The sequence below is a fragment of the Aspergillus alliaceus genome (genome assembly GCF_009176365.1).
Source record: "Aspergillus alliaceus strain CBS 536.65 unplaced genomic scaffold BDW43scaffold_29, whole genome shotgun sequence".
NCBI lineage: Eukaryota > Fungi > Ascomycota > Eurotiomycetes > Eurotiales > Aspergillaceae > Aspergillus > Aspergillus alliaceus.
This window is the reverse complement of record NW_022474712.1, coordinates 149,514-170,342: the sequence shown is the minus strand read 5'-3', so window position 1 is coordinate 170,342 and position 20,829 is coordinate 149,514. Positions and strand designations below refer to the sequence as shown.

The window sequence follows — 20,829 nt, the reverse complement described above, 5'->3', positions numbered from 1 at the left end:
AAAAAAAGTCCTAAACCCACCCGCCGATCTTTCATTCCTGCTGCAAATCCAATATATATGATTGACGATCCTTGTTCCTGAAGGATATCTTTCCATTCGCCCACAGTTTACCTCAATTCCTTCTCCCCTAGTCGCATACCGGCCCTGTCGCATATCGGACTTTCCGCTCTTTCCGTGCCCCCCCCCCCCGGTCGACTTTCTTCAGCCCTGAGCCACTTATACTTTACTATTGGGGCATGCAGACTAATTCGTTCCTGAACTGAACACGAAAGGGGGGGAAACAACCAAACAAATAATAATTAAAAGTATCAGAATTTGGAGGATATCTCGAGGGACAATCCTTCCACACGCTATGTGGATTTCCACATCCCGATGGCTTCCTTATCTTTACGGGCTAGCCTTCGCCGTCGGTGGCTTAGCCGCCTCTGATGCCGATACCGATTTTGCCAGCGTGAGGTCGAAGTTTGTCAAGGACTATAGTGGTACAGGTCCCAGTGAACCAGCAGAAGAGAAATACTTTCGTAAGTGCTTGCCTATTCAAGGGATTTTGAACGTATTTCTGACCAGTCATTAGAGGAGTCTAGGTAAGGATCGCGACGTCATCGGTTTGGCTGTCCTGGATTATCTAAACTAATATGGTGGGACACCAGTTTCCATTATCACTACGATGGAAGGTATGCTTAGAGCGATCTGCCCATGGTTGCGTCCGTACTGACTTCATTTCTAGGTTCGCCGAGGAACCTCTTCCAGAGGAGGAGACGCTTCCACATCTATCGCAACTCATCCGAACGTACCTATCAACCATGGCTGACGTAGGTGCGGAGACATGGATAATGCATGGGACCCTTCTGGCGTGGTGGTGGAACCAAAAGGTAGCGTGACGACCATGGGGATAACAACACATGACGTTTCCTAACGGTGGCTAGATCTTTCCTTGGGACAATGATATCGACGTTCAGATTTCGGAACCAACCATCCATTTTCTGGATGAATACTACAACATGACGGAGCACCACTTCGACATTCCCGGCATTGAAGGTGGACGCACCTATCTCCTCGAGATCAACCCGAACTATGTTTTCCGATCGACGGAAGACAAAAAGAACGTGATCGACGCACGGTGGATCGATACCTCTTCTGGACTATTCATCGATATTACTGCAGTGCGTCCGGATGATGGGATGAGGAAGAAGGGCGATACCGGAGCGCTGATGTGCAAAGACGGACATAGATTCGATGTATGTGGCTCGCGCCCAGGGTTGCACGACAGTAGGGCTGACTCTTGTTCCAGGAAAATGATATATTCCCGCTCCGGAATAGTCACTTTGAAGATTTCCCGGTTAAGATCCCCTTCGAGTACGTTAAGCTGCTCCAAGAGGAATATGGCTCCAAGTCTTTAACCGTCACGGATTTCCAAGAGTACGTTTACACCGTTTCGGATGGCTTTTTTTTTTTTTTTTTTGCACGCCAACTAACATCCATTCCCAGCCACCATTTTAATGAAGAGACTCTGGTCTGGGACCCTCTTTCGTAAGTAATCGTTGGTCAAGTGGCTGGACTTTATGCTTATGCTGTGCTCTTCAGGAAACGAAAGAGATCTTTGCGACGGGAAGGGGGTGATATCCCCGTTCGAACGACGCCCCTCCTCTACAAGTTGTAATGATCACGCAACTGCCTTCTACAACATATATATATTCACCTGATGGGCCATATACATATATTTGATTTACTTTGTAATCACGACGCCGTGAGCCAGCACTGGGTTCGGCCCCAAAACAAGCCCCTTCTTCCATATATCAGGCGTTTCTGCTATTTCAGGTTGCGCATTCTTCTGGCATGGGTTGCACATGGCGTTCGGTTCTTATAACACATATTTTGGCCGCATTCGCTTTCTTATCGAAGAAACTCCCGCGAATGCGCTTCATAGACATAGGCTTACGAGCTTTATCTTTTGGGGTTGTATCGATATGGTTGGTTAATGGATGTACATGATGTGTATACATACTATATACTGGGTTTTGGATACCTGAATAGATCTATCTGAGCTTGTGGTCGGACAGGAGTGACCACCTTTCCATACTACCCTTGACCATCAGCCACGTTTCACGACGTGATAACCCTATTCCGGCTCAAGACGCTGCTAGTATCTAACGTGAGCTGTCTCAACTTATCAGGGCAAAGAATACGAATGGACGAATCGGATCGCTGTTCCGGACGTCAGCCTCAGCCCTGACCCAGTGATGGAATCTTACTTTCTACTTAGTACTAGAGTAGTCGCACAGTCCACCGGCTGGGGAACTAATTACGGAATTTCCCGGTACGATGGCTTGTTTGACTCATGCAGAGACTTTAGATTACGATCAGATAAGAGACCTGGTGACCTGAACCATCGTCACCTAAGGCTGCAATATTAGCTTCGGTTGACTCGAAATGGTTTCTTTCCGGTAAAGTGTCTTAGTAGCCTTAGGCATGACGTCAGTTTGTATTATAATCTATACAATACCTATGGTTTCAGACCACTACCTTAGGCTCAAGAAGTATATCCCTCTTTCACATAGTGCAATGTAGTGTCATGGTTGGACGTACGTGCAAATAAGGCAGATGGTGCCTTTTGATAGAATTGTTATCCGAGTACAAATTGTTCATTGGAACAGGAGTTGAATCACTTTGTTCGTCAACCATGGGGAGGGAAAAAAGGGAAAAAAAGAAAAGAAAAGAAAACCCTCACTTGGCTGATACATGTCGGTACCGATAACGTACCGAACGATACCCAAAATATGGTCCCAATTTTAGTACCAGTGAGAACTTCAGGTAACGGACACATTAGTAATCTTACCACACCTCTCAGCCAATCAACCGTGCCAAAACCCCATCGTTCGGCCTGGACTATGGGTGGAGCCAATAAAAAGAACGCTTGCCCTCACGCAAGCTCCACTATGAGTCGAAGACTGAAGATCCCGTCTCACTTACTTTTTGATAATCAAGAGGTAGCATTGGCGCTCGTATCCTTTTTTATAAATCCATGGGTGCTTGCAATTTCTCTACTTTATATCCCCAGGTTTTCCCCCTGTCAGGAATGTTACAGATGGTGGGAGGTTTTCCTGTGATCTCCACTTCTCCACCATGTCGTTCCCGCCTGCAGAATCTACACACTCTGTGAACCACCAATATGGCTCCGATCCCCTGCTAAGAACAAGCCCCCCCGCGATCTCTCATACTTCACAGGACAGTGGCTCGCGCAGCTGTATAACCTGTCGAAGGAGGAAGGTCCGCTGCAACAAAAAATGCCCGTGTACCAATTGCGTCAAGGCAGGCGTCGAGTGTATTTTCCCCCCACCTGGGCGAGCGCCGCGCAAGTCGAAGCGACCCCATGATGCGGAGCTTCTGTCCCGTTTGAAACGCCTAGAGGGTGTCATCGAGCACCTCAGTGAGAAGAATGCGGCTTTGTCCACGGTGCCCTCTCCCCAGCAACAGCGCAGTGACTCCGCAACCACCTTGGAATCCCCAGGAAGCGCCGAACCCCAAATTCCCGAGCCCGAAGGGTGTCCGTTTGACCCGAAGCGAAAGCCGCGGAGCTTGGATCATGAGTTTGGGAGATTGGTGATTGAAGAGGGTCGGAGCCGATATGTCAGCAATCGGCTGTGGGCAAGCTTGGGGGATGAGGTGAGCTTGTACCCATGGTTTAGCCGTATCTGTTTTCGCCTCATTGTAGTTTGTACTGACTTGGGAGCGTTAGATTGAAGAGCTTCAGGACCTCTTAGACCCATCCTCTTCCGAGGATGAAGATCATCCGTCCCCAGCGTCTACTTCAACTCATTCAACCAATCACGATGGGTTCATGTTTGGGTTCTACTCGCTTGCGCACTCGCTTCGTAGCTTCCATCCCCCTCCATCGAAAGTTCCCTTACTATGGGAAGTCTATCTGGAAAATGTGGCACCTTTAATACCCATCGTTCATAACCCCACGGCCAAGCAGCTATTCACGAGCGCCACCGAGCATCCAGACTCGCTGGACAAAAACTCCGAAGCGTTGTTACTCTCAATGTATTTCGTATCGATAATTAGCCTGACGCAGGAACAATGCCTTTCTCTGCTGGGAGAAGAGCGCGACTCTGCTGTGACTCGCTACCGGTTTGCTGTCGAACAAGCACTGTCAAAAGCGAATCTTTTAAATACCCAAAGTCTGATGCTTTTGCAAGCCGCTGTGATTTTTCTGATCGCGGTACGCCGGGAGGATGATACAAAGTTTGTTTGGTCTATGACCTCTCTAATCATTCGTCTGGCCCAAGGGCTTGGACTACATCGAGATGGAACGAATTTTGGCCTGAAGCCCTTTGAAACGGAAATGCGACGGCGATTGTGGTGGCACATTGGACTGCTGGATATACGGTCATCCGAGGATCATGGCACTGAAACCCAAATCAATGAAAGAATGTACGATACTCGGCTTCCACTGAATATCAATGACGACGACATCACCCCTGAGATGCAGGAGCCGCCCCAAGAGAGGAGTACTTTTACGGAGATGACTTTCAGCTTAATGCGTTTTGAAATCACTGTTGCTCTCCGCCGGGTGAGCCATGCGTGTCCGAATACTAATATTCCTGGGCCTCAACAGCCGTTCCCAGAAAAATGTGGCAATTTGATCCAGATCATCAACAAACGCATCGAGGAACGATATATCCAACATTGTGATATGAACGTCCCCATACAATGGGTTACTGCGACAGTCGCTCGTCTCATTCTGTCAAAGTTGTGGCTGGTGGTCCATCATCCGATGACACGGCCGTATCAGGGCATAAACTTGACAAATTCTTCTCGCGAAAGCCTCTTCCTTACCTCAGTTGAGGTCGCTGAGTTCGCGTGCCTATTGTCGGCCGATAAGAACACACAGAAATGGACCTGGATGTTTGCAATCAACATGCAATGGCATGCAATCGCCTTCGTCCTAGCCGAACTTTGCGTGCGTCCCATAGATCCTCTGACAGAGCGGGCTTGGGCTGCTGCGAGTGCACTATATGGGGGATGGGTGCAGACAGCGAAACATAGAAAAGGCATGCTTTGGCGGCCACTCGCCCGGCTGATGAAGCGAGCAGCCGATCACCGAGCTAAGCAGCAGCAACAGATGCAATCTAACCCCAGCACAGTCACCTCGAGTGCTACATCTCGCAGTATTCCCGAAGGGCCGAAGATCATGGATCCCCCGGTTTTGCCGCGAATCCCGGGCTTTCAGGCTTCGTCGAGAACCACACCGAATGCTACATGGAATAATCCATCATTGGGTGACATCGATCTCAGAAAAGGACCCATGGAGGTAATGAGTGAGCTGTTCCCTGATGTGGACTGGCTCGCTATTTCGACGCCCGGACCTGTTGGTCAACAGCCGGCTACCCATCCAGGGCCAGCTATTCCTATCCCCGAAGGGCCTACTCTACCGGCTGAGTTCCCACAAGATTCGTCCAACTTGCAGCTCAACTGGGAAGAGTGGGACCAAGTAATGCGTGACTTCCAAATGGACATGCAAGACGTGCAGCCCGCCAACCCTATGGCCAACATTTCAAACAATGTTTCTGGTTGGTTTGCCTGATCATCTCAGCGTTTTATGACGTCTGTTTCCTGCCGCTCGGTGTTTGTCCTCTTGCCGACTTATCTGTGACCCTGGAGGTCGCTTTCTTTACTTTTCCTTTCAAGCGCGAATTGGCAAACAAGTCAATAGCTTCTGCATTATAATCCCCGGTTGCGATCATTATCCTCTCAACTCACTTCTGTAATGTGAATGCCTCTCACCTCTTGTTTTTCTCTCACGTCATGACAAAAACTCTCCATTCTTAATGATATACGATCTACGATGTATGGCTGCCTGGTGCCTTCTCACCGGTTGGACTGGGGTTTCATGGAGTTTTACAGCTCTATAAAACGGTGGCTTGCAGTCTTATTATTCCCATGTATTATAATGCAATGTATTAGTATACCTCTTCGACACATACGGAGCATGAAAATCGATATTTATACTTTCCGAAGACAAATCTCTTCCGGGCCTCGAAAATGTTGTATTCGAAATACTAAAACGAAAGAAACAACATCCATCATCCCGAGATGTATACCGTGTAATACGACGCGTCTCCCTCGGACTATGGGTCACGTGATGTATCCGGAACAAATGCCGTGTACAGTACTGTACACAGTAGCTTCATCAGCTCAACCTCCAGCGACCAACCGTGTTCATCGACTCCCTCCCTCGCGCGAGTCTCCCTAAAAAAAAGAACAAAAACTACTAACCCCCAACCGCAATGCCTGCGAAACGCACCACCGCCGCCCCCACGGCTCCTCCCCCAAGCACCAAATCCCTCTCCTCTGGCCCGAAGACCCTCACAACCAACGCCTCCGTCGTCGACATCGCCAACCATGTCTGGCAACAGTACCTGGCGACCACGCCGCAACGAACGCTCCTCCTGGACGCCTTCATGGCCTTCCTGGTTCTCGTCGGCGGAATCCAGTTCGTGTACTGTGTCGTTGCGGGGAACTATGTACGTGGATTCTATTCAATTCATTCTTACTGTTATGGTTTACTTTACAACGATGCTTTGTTTTGGAGTGCATTGAGAATGGCAATGCTATGAGTCATACTGGGGAAGAATGAAAGCTAATTGGGGATTTTGGCTAGCCCTTTAATGCCTTCTTGAGCGGGTTTTGTGCTGCTGTTGGGCAGTTTGTTCTTACGGCTAGTTTGCGCATGCAGACGAGTGATGTGAAGGAGGGGGGTAAGGCGAGCGCGAGTGGGAAGGGGAAGGATGGGAAGGGGGTTGGTAAGGAAGGGGTTTCGCATGAGAGGTGAGATTTTTTTTATTTCTTTTTTCTTTCTTTGTTGGATGGCGTTGTATGCTGACTTGACTGGTTTGGTAGGGCGTTTGCGGATTATATCTTCGGGAGCCTGATTTTGCATTTCTTCTGTATTAATTTTATTAACTAAGGGGTCTTTCTTGTTCGTTTGGCTCTTGTTGTTGTTGATGGGTGGGTGACTGGATGGGGTTCCCTGGTGGATTCTTGTCTTGTGTTTCTTTTGTAGTTAGGGTTTAGATGGATGGAAGGGAGAAGCTATTCATGGAGTTCCTGATAACGCCTGTTTGTATTTATTCCCGTACCCAATCCATGCAATGCCTAATCAGGGTATATAATAGTCTATGCGTATACTATGTACATGTGTTTAAACCATCAAAATGCTCGTCCGGGTCGTCTCTTGATCTGTGGCTTCTTGACCACGCTTCCACCACCAGAAGATCCATTTCGTGATGTGGATGAGGCCGTGGCACCCCCAACCTTTCTACCGGTGATGGCTGGACGTCGCACAGCAGACCCTGCTTCGACTTCTTGCTTCCGTCTCGATGGGTCGTTCCGCTCGATTTCTCTTTGCTTTTCTGCTGCAGCCCGTTCACGGTCCGCGGCCATCTGGGTTTCAATCTCCATGCGTCGGTTGAATTCTAGTTCTGTCACGCGGCGTTCCCGCTGGGAATAACCCTTTTCTTTGACGGAGTAGAAAACGCCTCCGAGTTCGGCGAGCCACTGGTATAGAGTTAGTTACAGCTTATCGACACTATGAGGGGTATATAAGTAACTTACATGAGGATCCACGGCAGTGACAGTGGACATGTACTCCTTGCTAGTTAAGATCAATTCGTGGTAAACCACATGCTCGGGCACATATCCCAGACCGTACAGCGCGCTAGTTGGATGCAGTTGCATAGTCACACTAGTCCGCAGATTAATGAACTCGCCTATTCCCTTCACCTTCGCTGCTTGATGATAGAATCCAGAGCAGATGCATTTACGGATCACATCCCAGTCTGTTCCACAGCTGACGAGTGACATTTTCTGCATGGCCATGATGTCGTGAAGTTGGTCGCGGACTTCCTTGGCCCGTCGCAGGGCCTTCGAGTGAAGGAAATGCTTGACACACCAGCCATCTGAATAGCCGTTGGTTTTCCATTGCGTGTAGACATGAAGTAAGGTTAGGTGGTCCGATTCGGGAACGAAGAACTTCTCACGGGCTGCATCCGACTCTTCCTGGCGCTCTTTGGGGCGGTAGAATACACTCGGCACAGACAGCATAGATACGATGGTGAGCATCTCCTCGCTACAACCGTAATCCTCGGAGGCCGTTATAAGAAGCTTGGCGAGTGGCGGATCCATGGGGAATGGAGTCATACGACGTCCCAACGGGGTGAGATCACCAAGGTTATCCAGCGCACCTAATGACCAGAGCTCGAACAATGACGTTGTGATGGTTTCCTGTGGCGGCGGATCCATGAAGTCGAAGTCCAAGAGATCCTTGACCCCAAGAGACTTGAGAAGGAGAACAGTGTTGGACAAACTAGTACGCTGGATTTCCGGTATGGTTTGCAGGTACAGCTCATTTTTGTACGCCACCTCAGTGTAAAGACGATATGCCTTGCCAGGTCCTGTCCGCCCTGCTCGCCCGGAGCGCTGATTGGCATTGGCTTGCGAAATAGGCGTGATCTGCAGCGTGTCCATACCCATTCGGGGGTTGTAGACCTTCAACTTCGAGTACCCAGCGTCAACAACATACATGATACCATCGACCGTCAAACTGGTTTCCGCAATGTTTGTGGCAACGATTACCTTCCGTACACCAGGGGCTGCTTTTTCAAAGATCTTCGCCTGTTGTTCTGCCGGCATTTGACTGTAGATAGGTAATATGCTAAGTTTTGGCGGGTCGTTCAACATCTTTAATCGCTCATCAACTAGTTCGCAAGTCGCTTCAATATCCTCTTGACCTGTCATGAAAACAAGAATATCACCAGGACCCTGCGAAACGTGGATAGCCAAGACCTGCTTGACCGCACTATCGACGTAATCCTCGCAAGGCGTACGTGAGAAGTGGACATCCACGGGGAATGTCCTTCCAGGGATGATGAATTCCGGAGCACCACCGAAGAATCTTGAAAATCGCTCTGCGTTCATTGTGGCTGAGGTGACAATCAACTTCAAGTCCCGTCTTCGAGCGAGGACCTTTTTCAGAAGTCCCATCAACACGTCAGTGTTTAAGGCTCTCTCGTGCGCCTCGTCCATGATGATACATGAATACTTATCAAGGTCAGGTTGAACTAGCGACTCTCGTAGTAGAACACCATCAGTCATATACTTGATAGTCGTCTTATCGCTCGTGCAGTCTTCGAATCGAATCGCATAACCAACGAGATCACCCAGGTCGACTTCCATTTCCTCACTCACACGCTTTGCGACACTCATGGCAGCCACTCGACGAGGCTGTGTACAGCCGATCATACCAAACTTCGAATAGCCGTCTTCGTGCAGAAACTGCGTCAATTGGGTTGTTTTTCCCGAACCTGTCTCACCAACCACCACAATCACCTGGTTATCTCGTATGACTCGTAACAGATCTTCCCTCACAGCGAAAGCCGGCAAGTATTCTCTCTGTTCGCGAAGCGTCTTGCTCTTGCTAAACGAGCTCTGGCCACCCTCGTCCTTCTTCAGGTGCTGTGCGAACTTATTCCCGCTTTTATACGCATCCTCCACTGGCATAGCAACAGCGCTGTCACCTTCGTCTTCCTTGACCCCCATCAAGTTTCCAAGTGCCGTTCCCGCCATGGTCGTCGCCTCCTGCGCTTGTTTTTGCCGCTCTCGCTGTTGACGTCGTTCCCGGACAACCTTGCTCCCTTTCCGGCTGAACACAGCCATATCACTTTGCGGATCACGTACGGCGGAAATGGGCTCCAACTGCTTGGTAAAGATGGTGCGGCCATCGAGGAAAGGCGGGCGGAGGTCATGAACGAGCAAATGGACACGAGTACCCTCCTCATCTTCGGGCATGAAATCGGCATCAAAATCCCGCCTTTGAGCGACACCGGAGGTAAGCATTCGGTTCGTTTCCCAATTGTCGATATCCTTGCGCTTCGCGTCGCGAAGTGGCGCCGGTAGGTGGGAGCTTTTCAGCCTCTTGGCCGGGGGCAACTCGTTGCCTGCCATTGTGAAGATGTGAGTCGATTTTGAGTTCTAATAATACTTGTCGGATTGAGGGACCCAAGAGGTATCGAAAATTGCACGAAAGGGCCACCCGTTGCTTGTCCGAAGCCGTGTAGATAAGTGGCAGCGGAAGAGATGGTTTGATAGGAAACTAAGCTATCGATTATCAATGGACAAACCATGCAAACCGTGAACGGTGTCACGTGCTATAAGCACCGCACTGAGGGATCAAGCTTGGGGGGAAGAACAGTTGGACTTGCACACGCTATATTCACTGTAAAAGGAAGCTAATAGATTCTCCATATCAGTAGTGTACAAATTTATGTATCTCCGTGCTGACCATCCATCTGGTCTTGTTTGATAGTGCCCATGCCCCATAGGGTATATAGATAGTGGGATCTTGGCTTGGCTGCGGACAAGAATACTGCACGAAACATCAACTCCGATAATAAAACGCCCCGCCCCGCAACTCCAGCTTTGCAACAGCGCGCTATTACGACCCGCAGACGAAAATGGCCAGCCAACAGCAAGTGAACCCCAAGAGGCAGCAGGGTATGCTTATCAACTTTTCAATCGAACCCTAACTACGGAGATATGTGAGAATCGAAGCTAATGCGGCGCAGAGCTCCAGCTCCAATACTCAAATTATAAAAACACACTGCAACAGATGGCACAGAAGATTGGGGATATTGAGCAAGAGGCAGAGGAACATAAGTGAGTTGATTTGGCTTCGGTTCTTTCCATGGGTCGGCGGATTATGGATAATCTAGAATTTTTCCGTCAGCTACCTCGGAGAATATGGGCATTGACGCTGCTAGACTGGTCATCGAGACACTCGATCCCCTCCCCGAAGAGAGAACGTGTTTTCGCATGGTTAATGGTGTTTTGGTCGAGCGGACAATCAAAGACGTTCTACCTACATTGAAGACCAACTCGGATGGCCTGAAACAAGTGTTGGAAGAACTCCTGAAGCAGTACAAGGCTAAGCAGACGGAATTGGACAACTGGAAGGTTAGTTCGTCTTTGCTACCTGTCCGAAATTGGACAAGGGAGACCAACTAAACGAGATGATATATGGGCTAACTGGCCTCGCTCTGCAGAAAAAGAACAATATCCAAGTCGTACAACCTTGAACGCCTATCTGATTTGTATTAGCGATTCGTTATCTCTTTCTACGCCCCATTTCTAATGCGATGTATTGGTTCATCTAGGGATAGAGGGAGAACAAAATGGCGTTCCTAGGAGTCTGAAACCGGATTCGATTGTCTTGTTGGACCTTCGTAGCCCTTTGGAGCCGCGAAACTGGAGACATAGTCCAGCAATGTATGCAGAACCTACCTGTGAAACTAGGCGGGTGTATAAGAGAAGATTGTATCGGAATATTCGCTCGCTCCGATGTCTGTGCCCCATGCGAGGAACAGACACAGTGAGGGAGAGGTATGAAATGGTATTGAAGACATTTCTCGGGTTCCCAGATTCCCTTACTGTGGTAGATTGAGTCAAGATGAATGACACGAAAGACCAAACCTAGAGACTATGAAACACAACAACTGGTGATATATGAGGTAAGGCCTCAACTCTTAGCCAGCATCGTTAATGCTCTTATAATCTATATCTAAGCAAGAGAGCAATACATTCGGTCTCATACGCAAAGAGATCGATATTGCCTTCTTTTCATGTCTTACCTTAGTTTTTTCGCCATGTCTCGTCCAATGATCAGCGTCGTTCCTTGTTTTGGACCTAATAATTCACCATGGATATTCTATTGGCATGACTTCCCTTCTTGTATACCTGTCTTTCCTTGATTCACTACCTCTGGTGAGAAGTACATCAATCCTGCAAATGAACATGGTTGTTGTACGCGTGTGTTGTTGTATCTCACACAGGATAGGGGATTCCGGACAGTATCATTACAAGGAGATTGTTATTGTCCGATGTAGTAGGGGAATGCTGAGTTAGCATGTTGACTAGAAAGTAGTCATCATTTATCCATCCATCCATCTATACTGCCAGCTGTTTCTGGTGTTTGGGGTTGGAGCCAATCACGGGGCAAGATGGCGGATTTGGTGCTAAGAAAAGGCTGTTTCAGAATTAGTACTTACTCGGGGTAAGAACTCGCCTGACTGGTTGCTTCATGTTGGCCTCGGCCAATTGCCGATGAACCGGCATAACTGACTACTATAAGGTCAACCTGGGCCAACAGTCTCACATGTCGTTGTTCCTACAGCATGTCATAGTCGTAATGTCCAGTTTCCGGGAACCTCGAGAGAGATAGGGCATACATGACCGATTCTTGGGTAGGAAAAAAAAGTGATTGATCCACCATCTTCAGCAGTACCTATAGATGATGGATGCCTTGCGCCATGGCTGGTCTTGGGCTGCGAGTGGGCTGGGGGATGCTGCAGGTTTGCCTGATATAAGAGATATTAGGGCTTACAAGGCCAACTGTTCCCTGGTCTTTGTTTATATTATGGTTGATCCATGTGTTTTTGGGTGCCTGATCCGGCGCTCTTTTTCCTTGTATCCCAGGTGGAGTCTTCCTAGATAGCAAGGGATACGTTCTTTTCTTTTCTTTTCTGTTTTTCTCTCTTTCCCTTTTCTGTATCTCCTGCATTGGGATGTATACTAGTATGTGATGAGGCGGGGGTGGTATTCATCGACTGAACCCAAATCGTAGACTAAGCTAGTCATCCAAGAGGTTGATCTGGTGACGGGAAGATAACTCCGTTTAATGATTACGGTATCCTAATATCTCAGCGGAGTGCTCTCTGATTAATGATGGAAGTATCCCTCCCGACCACGGTGCTTTGACCTAGATCAGTACTAGCTCACCAGAATTATCGTACACGAGGCAATAATATTTTGAGGAGGATATTGTTGACGTTAGGTTTACTACAGTAATCCATAGTCATCGCACCTCACGTGCCATACGGCCCAATACACAAATACACCCCACCCGTAGGGATCCGCGCAGAAGCCTTTCCCAAATGGCGGGTAATACCAGAGGCCCGTGTATGAAGACGGTAAAATTTTGGAGTCCTGAGGCCATACACTTGTCTTCCGTCACTTGTCTTTCTCTCTCTCTTTCCCTTTCCCTTTCTCTTTCTTACTCTTTCTGCATCCCGTTCACTCTTCCCTTCAGTCAATCTATCCGATCAAGCGATTCAATCAATCGATCATCAAACCCTCTTTGCTCTCGTCGATATCCATCCATTTTCCGTCTTATCACGGTTCTGCGTTGGAGGGAGGATCAAATTCATAACTCCATTGAATCTCATTGGTCTTGTACTTTCTCCTCAACAGCCAGTGATCGTGCTTGACTGTCAGGGACTTCTGGTTCGCCAATTGATTGCCTGCGCGCATCGTGGCCTTCCCCAGTCATATCTCTGCTATCTACTGGTCCAGAGCGTCGTGTGGCCCCCCTCGAACAAAAAATAACCCGATCGCCTTTTCCTCATTGTTTGGTTCCTTGACATTTCCACCACCCCATCTGAGCAACGTGTGACCCACTGGGTTACCTTTCGTGTTGCATCACCCGCGTCACCTCCCGCTTTCCCAGATCTCTCCCGTATTGGAGTCCTGCAGTTTGTAAGTCTAACTCTTTCTTGACACGGCCCCAACTACGCCCTGGAGGTTCCAGAAGATCGGTGCGCCATCCACGTCGCTGGGCATCAAATCAGATTTAGTCCAACCCCCCAAAATAAATCCCAAATACCCAAAAAAAGACAATTTAACATTACTCCCCAATCATCACCAAAAAAAAAAAAAAAAAACAAGCTTACCGGGCGCGCCTTTTCATATGATCATCGTCGAATAACCATCCCGGTGGACCTTAAACTCCAGCAGAGCTGTCGCAGAAGCATTGCCAATCCCCCACACGCGCGCTGACTCTGTGTCTTCATCCTCCCCATTTAGGCTGCTGTGAAGCGAATCCAATCGCTGCCCAGCCAGGTACTCTCTTTCCCTTGGCGCAAAGCTATCCTCGCGTTCAGGGCCGAAAGCCATCGTGCGCCGCCCGCATCGGTGACGTGGTTTGCCAACAGAGCAATTAGAATCAGTCGTTCCCTTCTAAATCTAGGACCCGCTGCGCACTCCGAAAACAGCTAAAAATCATGTCGTCGGCCTCTCCCTCGAAGGAACCTGAGGTGGAACCTGAAGTTCAATCGGGTGAAGAACAGGACCAAATGGACAAGGAACAACAGGACCAGGCACAAAATCAGGGGGAGTTTGAGGTGAAGGAGCAGGATAGGTGGTTACCCATTGCAAATGGTTAGTTGCGTTTCCCTGCAGCTTCTGATTTGCGCGTACCTTACGTTTGGCCTGCTGGTCAACAGCGGTCTTCCCAACTATATTTGCCCATCCATACACTTCCCTTTCCCGTTTCCCTTTTATCATTTATCTATTTATTTTTTCTTTTCTTTCCAAAAAAAAAAATGGACGAAAGAAAGCAAAACCATCTGTTCTCCTTGCTTGCTGCTTCTCTCTGAATTTTCTTGTTACGAACTACCATCCTGTGCCCCTCTTTGATTTGGTTTCGCTACCATGAAAGCGCACTAGAGCCATTATTCGACGCGCACCTATGATTACCTTGCGCGCTATCGAGGTTGAAATTTTGAAGCAGAAGTGCTAACGTCTAGTCTAAAGTTGCCCGCATCATGAAACTGGCTCTGCCCGACAACGCCAAGATTGCCAAAGAAGCCAAGGAGTGTATGCAAGAATGCGTGAGCGAATTTATTTCGTTCATCACCAGTGAAGGTTCGTATGGTCGCATAATCAGTTTGTGAGAGATTTTTTTTTGCTGATGCAATGTTACTTGAATCACAGCGTCCGAGAAGTGTCAACAGGAAAAGCGCAAAACTGTCAATGGGGAGGACATCCTGTTTGCCATGACCTCACTGGGGTTTGAAAACTATGCGGAAGCCCTCAAAATTTATTTGTCCAAATATCGTGAGGTGAGACTTGTGCAACGCTCTGAGTGCCCTGCCCTCCCATTAGCCGTCGGCAGTGTCCTCGATCGGGATGTACAGTGCTGATTACTTTCTTAGACCCAATCTGCAAGGGGTGAGCACCAGAACAGGCCAGCAAGCAGTGGGTATGCTTCTGGCGGGCCTGTCGGTGGTGTAAGCTCCGCTCCGGCGGGACGTCCGGGAGCAGCCTCCGCGGGAGCATTCCCTGACGCTGCTGATAGTGCCAATAGCATCATGAATCCGAGCTTAGACCCCACTGAACAAGATGCCTCTGCTTATGGGTACCCACCCATGGTAGGCCAGGCGCACAACGGAACGGCTGGCGATTCCTACTAATGTCTGTGCACGTGAGATCTGAGGAACTAACCACCTTTCTCCGTCAAAGATCGACCGATGTTGCCTTCGACGCAGCTTGAGGACTTGAAGCCAACTTTGTGTCATTGCCAGGCCTAGAGCTCTTGGACCGGATGAAAGGTCTTTTTCTCAATCTCACAGCGTCCTTCTGTACAGCATCTTAACGACGTGGTACGATGCAATGGGTTCTTTTATGGGTTATTCTACGGATTGGTTACGAGTACAGAGGTATAAAGAGAGGTGTGGAAGGTCGGCGCGTTTTTCTTTTTTCTTTTTCCTTTTTTTTTTTTTTTTTAATTCTGTTTGGTGTTGGTGCCTATTCGATGTCTTCTTGGACTCAGAACAAGACTTGTACAATTGCATGTAAAGTGGGCCACTCCAGATCTTTACGATTCTTTTCTACCTATACAGTCATACTTCTCATGTTGCGCGTTTGATTAGGCAAGAGTCCAGCTCACATCGACTCGATTTTTGGAACCCCTGTCTGTATTTAGTGATCCCACTTGATTTTTTTTTTCACCCCACGTACGAAATAAGTGTAAGAGCAGCCGATAGAGAAAGAATGGAATAGGACCTCGCGGTTCTCGATGAATAAATTTTCCCAGGCTCAAAGTTCAAAATTGCTCTTCATCATTATGTATGTACGATAGGTCGTGTCATGTATTATTCAGTATCGCCATATTATCATCAAACAAAACCAAAACAGGTATCATGATCGTCGCCATTCTAATCAAATTCAAAAGCTAAAATGAGAAACGAGAAAATATATCCACGAGAATAAGTATGTATTATTACCCGTGCATCCATCCTCCGTCCTGGAGAAGATCAGACATGGGGGTCTCCTGCCAGTAGATTTGACGCCATTCATCTTCCAACTCCGGCAGTCCTTCCATGGGCACAGGAAGCACGGACTGATCCGGATCGGTGAAGGAAAAGAGCTGTCGCCAATCTAAAAACTCTCTTGGTTGATCCATGGGCTCCACGGAAGCGAGATGGCTAGACGGGATCCAACTGTCAAACGGCTGGTTCTGCTGGGGACTCACGGTTGTCGAAGGTACGCGCGGAGATTCAGGAGTAGGGACTTCATATGGAAGCCGTGGCTCGGTCTGAGGGGTATGCATAGTATTTGAATTGGGATTGGGGGTAGGGGGAGGATGAAGGTTAGGAAGGTTATTCGTATTCTTATTCTGATCTTGTGTGCTGCTGAAACGCCTTGGCCTTTCGCTAGTAGCCAGCCGTAAGTCTTCCTGGAGTCGCTTGGAGTCTTCGAAGAGCCTCAATATAGTGTTGGCATGGGACCAATACTCCGCGAGCTCACGGAGAGAATACGAGGCCGAGTCGAAGCGGCGCAAGGCGTTGATCGCGAGAACAGGATTTGAGAATCGAAGTTCGACCCGAACTTGGATCATTGCGGTGAACAGCGTGTGAACCCCAGAGTACCATAAGAACTTCAGTCGGTCATTCAGGCGGAGTTCCTCGAAGATGGAAGCGATAACTCCAGCAGCTGCACTGCAGATTTCCGCGTCATGTGGACCGTAGTCGTCTGAGTACGCCGATGCTCTTGGGTGCGGCCGATGAAGAAGAATTAAGAAGTTGTTGTAGGTTAGATGAAGCATGGCGGACCACGAATCCATATCAGACGCCCGTAGACGTAAACTGTCTGGCAGCCTGAGTGACCAATTTGCCAGAGCTTCGTCGGCTTCTTGCAAGGCAGCTTTGCGACGCTCAGCGCTGACTCTTAGCCCAAACCGTTCCCGTACAATATACGAGATCATGGTGCACAGTTCTGAAAAATGAATCGCATACTCAGTTTGGACTCGAGGGCCACACCCTTCAAAGTCCGAGGGAGTCAACGGCGAAACATCAGAGTCCTCGAGGTTGCTGAAGTGATCTATTGGTTAGAGCACAAAATCTCTCGATTTGGTTAACAAGCGAGTCGGTACAACTTACATAGCCTGCGGCCGGCCATATGATAATGATACCAGGACATCAAATTGGACCAGAATATACCACAACCTTCGCCACATCCGGCGGTCTCGGGGTACAAATCTGCTAGAGACCGGATTACGGTGCATACCGAGACCCGTAGCAATCCTAGCAGCTACCCCCACCCAGTAGTGAGCATTCGCCGCTACGTCGTCATCGGCACTATCCGAATGCCACGTCATGAGTAATGCAGCTTGAACCATGATATCTCGATTGCGTTCAATGCGACTGTCAAATAACCATTTAGCCCGGCGGAAGAAGATTTCCTTCAGTGCATCGCGCTCCGCCTTTAGGCGTGTGACATGGGTCCCTACCAGCAGAATAGCCTGCAGAAGCAAGATTGGAGGAGGATCAGCGGGATCGCGGTTACGATACTGAGTCATAAATAGATCCTCCTCGATGATAGGATATCCTGGGTTTACGTGCGTAAAATATGCATGAACCAGTTCATCCGCAAGAGCTGGCTCTGGTAGTGTGAGAGCATCCATCAGGAGCTGGTCATGGCCAGTTCTCAACTGTCGTCGCGGTATCTCATTGCCCGCGAAATGATACACATCGTCATCCTTATCTCGTTGTTGGCGGATCAGAAATGACATATTCGACAGTTCGTGGCCAACGTATATTGCCCTCACACCTCTTTGTATTTCTCGACTGCCCGACTCCTCTTCATCAATCAGCTTCACGAGTCGTTTTTCTAAATCCGCGTTGGTATCCGGTTCTATGGATCGGTCGGGACCCGGCTGGCGATTGAACGCTGGGGTTTCTGTAATTAACTGGGTGCCATGGGTGTTCGGAATGTGAGTACCATTCGTGTAGCTCGAGTGTGGGGATTGAATTATTTGAGCACCAGCTGCGACAGGGCTCGTCACTTCGGGCTGGACGCCCCGAAAGGCAGTTGTGAAAGCAGTAGGCTGGATCGGCGTGGTGGGCAACGGCTTGGGAGTAGAATCGGCGTCGGGGGTAGGGCGACAGAGAATGGGAACTGGATCGAGGATCGAGCGGACCGCTAGACGCTTTTTCTTCTCATGGATGCGGCAATCGGACTTTCCCGCGGAGCGACAATTCGAGCACGGTAAACCGACGACGCGAGCATCACATCGGACTTTCCGGCGATGGCAATGGATACAGGCTGCGGAGCCTAGATTGCAGCATGAATCAGCGGAGATTGCTGAAGGATGAAGACGGGTAGGGACCGCGTACCTGACTTGCGTTTAGTCACACCATTGCCGGTGGAAGCTTGGCTAGTATGCGCGGTGGAGGACATAGCAAAAGCATGGACGCGAATTCAGGGTCCGAGGACTAGAAGCTTCATTATTCATAAACGGAGCAACCCTAGCATTAAAAGGGATTGTCTAGGGATTCAAGACATGACGAAGAAAGAAGCAATTGTAAAACGTAAGAAAGTGGGAAAGAAAGAGGAGAAACACGATTAGAGTCGGAGAAGAGACAAGGTGGGGTACCTTTTCCCTAGAAAACAAGTCGAAGTCCGGGGCAGGTCACGTGTGGCTGATGCGGAGAAGTTCCAATTGGGAAAATATCACGAGGATCCTTGCAGTACAGGTGTGTAGTACTGACTAATATATAGTAGTACTTTTGACTAAGGTAGTATCAGCAAGGTTTAGGGAAGGTAGAAGTAGTAATGCTGGTTTCCACTGTTTCTTCTTGTTTATGATTGATTTATGGATATCACTTTCTGGTGGAGACTCCAAGCCAAGATCAAAAGATAAAAAGATAAACAGATAATCTTTATCTATCCACCAATCACACACCCAATCCTAATTGACTTTTGTTATCACACAGATTGCTTACTAGTAGTACATTTTTCTAAGGGACTTACAATACATACTTGTACCAGTATATATATACCATACCCTCAGGCAAAAACTTCAGATACCCTTCATTGACGGTAGCTTGGAGTGCTTGGAGTCGTTCTATATGTTCTTACCGTTTATTTACCCTTCATTGTAAGTATAGTTGTAGCTTTCTACATCAAAAGCAGGTGTATCTAGTCGTACAATTAAAAATGTATCACAACAGCCCCCTCTAATCATATGTAAGACAACTTTACCTTTTATATAGTATCATGTGAGCTGTCATCTAGGTTGTAGTGGAGACTCTATTTGCTCCATCATCCTCAATAACCTAGATCTGTCCAGTACAGTGCATCCAGAAGGCAGATCGGGAAGATGTATCGCGATGATTAACCGAACACAAATCTTTTCCAATTGTCCGCAAGCTGTTGGACCCCTTGGTGCAAATCCCATCCACGCAACTCACAAATTTGCCGAGCGACTTCCTCCAACAAATCATCCATCTGTTTCCCAGCGGTGTGTAAGTCGCTTTCGATGAGAATTCGGTCATCTGGTAGGGTTTTGATGACTTCAACGACCTTTTGGGGCGTCGGTCCGTGGAAATTGATCACGGCCGAAAAGGAGAAATAGACATCTGAAGGGTTCGACGGATTCAAGAATTGCTTCAAGGGGTCCACGGGGCCTGAATATGAATGCATACATATCCTGGGTGGGAAAGGAAGCGGCGGTGCCTCGGCCACAGCCGGTTTTTGTTGTTGCTCTTTTTCTTCTTCCGCATCGCTCTCCGCGTGAGCATTTGCAGCACTGTAACGTCGCGCCCTCTCTCGTCGTGACGGCTTCTTACGCTCATAACCAGACCACAGCTTCCTAAAAAGATCAAATACTGCGCCATGGGCTTGAACGCTATGTACGGAGACGGGTCGCCGAAGCTCTCCTGCCAGGCGCAACTGTGCTTCTAACACTGCCTTTTGGTGTTCTAGCTGTACCTTATAGGGTGAGAGGGTCCGGCCTTCGCGTGACCCGGGAGTCATCTGCGAATCCCGATTTTCCTTGTCTTGTGGCGTCCAGGCCTGGGGGAGCCTGAAAGCACGGTCCAGGCCTATCTCTCCGACGAGAGCGGCGGGGTGAATTAGAAGCCGCTCACGGGTTTCTGAGATTAGCTGTGAAAGCGATTTGGGGTCTGGCAAAGTCGATATAAATTTGTCATCCGGCCGGGGAGTAAGGGCTTTGCTATAATGCGCTTGTTTCTTATCGGATGCTAATGTGACTTCTGTTTCCGTCTTGCCCGTATCGTCTAGGATTTGGTGGGAGAACCAAGGGTGCCAGCCAAAGCAAGGCAATACATGTCCGATGCTTTGTTCCGGAAGTGATGGTAACTGTTCGCCTGTGAGCGTCGCAGCTGTTTGATGCACCAGGTCTTGGTCCTCTCCTCGAGTCGCCATGACTGTGAGCGTTGTTGCCCTCATTCTAGGAATCTCGGCTATGGATGACATAGTGTCAGTGGGATGACAATGGGCGTCGAACACCCCAATATCCCATGGGAAATCATCTTCGCTCTTCGTCTGCACCATATTTATGTGGATTGCGTTGATCTGGGAATGTTTGAAGCAAATAGGGATTGGATTTGTCACTGATGTAATTGGTTTTCCGTGCCAGATTGCTGCCTGGGGCAGCGGAATCATCACATGCTGCTTCTCCGCATATTGTTC

General features: G+C 48.7%; 9 protein-coding genes across 9 annotated transcripts; 7 read left to right on the top strand and 2 right to left on the bottom strand.

Moving 5' to 3' along the window:
* Positions 1-9: 9 nt before the first annotated feature.
* On the top strand, positions 10-2,150 carry BDW43DRAFT_279767 (putative mannosylphosphorylation protein (Mnn4)). Its single transcript, XM_032042354.1, has 8 exons — positions 10-521; positions 575-584; positions 651-674; positions 728-872; positions 927-1,238; positions 1,292-1,419; positions 1,489-1,530; positions 1,585-2,150. The coding sequence occupies exons 1-8, from the start codon at positions 353-355 to the stop codon at positions 1,658-1,660; spliced, it is 906 nt and encodes a 301-aa protein (XP_031899085.1). The 5' UTR covers positions 10-352; the 3' UTR covers positions 1,661-2,150.
* Positions 2,151-2,960: 810 nt separating this feature from the next.
* On the top strand, positions 2,961-6,124 carry BDW43DRAFT_279765 (putative C6 transcription factor). The gene is made up of 2 exons (XM_032042353.1): positions 2,961-3,663; positions 3,737-6,124. Exons 1-2 carry the CDS (start codon positions 3,124-3,126, stop codon positions 5,585-5,587), a joined length of 2,391 nt encoding a protein of 796 aa, XP_031899084.1. The 5' UTR covers positions 2,961-3,123; the 3' UTR covers positions 5,588-6,124.
* Positions 5,860-7,068, top strand: BDW43DRAFT_111232 (putative oligosaccharyl transferase subunit Dad1). The gene is made up of 3 exons (XM_032037921.1): positions 5,860-6,527; positions 6,665-6,831; positions 6,904-7,068. The coding sequence occupies exons 1-3, from the start codon at positions 6,291-6,293 to the stop codon at positions 6,968-6,970; spliced, it is 471 nt and encodes a 156-aa protein (XP_031899083.1). The 5' UTR covers positions 5,860-6,290; the 3' UTR covers positions 6,971-7,068.
* Positions 7,069-7,563, top strand: BDW43DRAFT_111233 (uncharacterized protein). Its single transcript, XM_032037922.1, has one exon. It carries the CDS (start codon positions 7,193-7,195, stop codon positions 7,511-7,513), a length of 321 nt encoding a protein of 106 aa, XP_031899082.1. The 5' UTR covers positions 7,069-7,192; the 3' UTR covers positions 7,514-7,563.
* Positions 7,564-10,324: 2,761 nt separating this feature from the next.
* Positions 10,325-11,601, top strand: BDW43DRAFT_279761 (putative prefoldin subunit 2). Its single transcript, XM_032042352.1, has 4 exons — positions 10,325-10,554; positions 10,626-10,716; positions 10,821-11,013; positions 11,103-11,601. Exons 1-4 carry the CDS (start codon positions 10,515-10,517, stop codon positions 11,133-11,135), a joined length of 357 nt encoding a protein of 118 aa, XP_031899081.1. The 5' UTR covers positions 10,325-10,514; the 3' UTR covers positions 11,136-11,601.
* A 1,414-nt stretch (positions 11,602-13,015) lies between these two features.
* BDW43DRAFT_279759 (uncharacterized protein) lies at positions 13,016-13,775 on the top strand (the record flags this gene model as incomplete). The annotated part of the gene is made up of 1 exon (XM_032042351.1): positions 13,016-13,775. A coding segment is annotated over one exon (307 nt), but the record flags the coding sequence as incomplete, so codon positions are not given.
* BDW43DRAFT_279754 (nuclear transcription factor Y subunit beta) lies at positions 13,758-15,593 on the top strand. Its single transcript, XM_032042350.1, has 4 exons — positions 13,758-14,271; positions 14,647-14,757; positions 14,827-14,954; positions 15,048-15,593. The coding sequence occupies exons 1-4, from the start codon at positions 14,115-14,117 to the stop codon at positions 15,303-15,305; spliced, it is 654 nt and encodes a 217-aa protein (XP_031899079.1). The 5' UTR covers positions 13,758-14,114; the 3' UTR covers positions 15,306-15,593.
* Positions 15,585-19,017, bottom strand: BDW43DRAFT_279751 (transcription factor domain-containing protein). Its single transcript, XM_032042349.1, has 3 exons — positions 18,510-19,017; positions 17,274-18,447; positions 15,585-17,204 (listed from the first exon to the last, which is right to left on the bottom strand). Exons 1-3 carry the CDS (start codon positions 18,571-18,573, stop codon positions 16,115-16,117), a joined length of 2,328 nt encoding a protein of 775 aa, XP_031899078.1. The 5' UTR covers positions 18,574-19,017; the 3' UTR covers positions 15,585-16,114.
* Positions 19,018-19,169: 152 nt separating this feature from the next.
* On the bottom strand, positions 19,170-20,820 carry BDW43DRAFT_279748 (TatD family hydrolase). The gene has a single exon (XM_032042348.1). It carries the CDS (start codon positions 20,800-20,802, stop codon positions 19,510-19,512), a length of 1,293 nt encoding a protein of 430 aa, XP_031899077.1. The 5' UTR covers positions 20,803-20,820; the 3' UTR covers positions 19,170-19,509.
* Between the last annotated feature and the right edge of the window lie 9 nt (positions 20,821-20,829).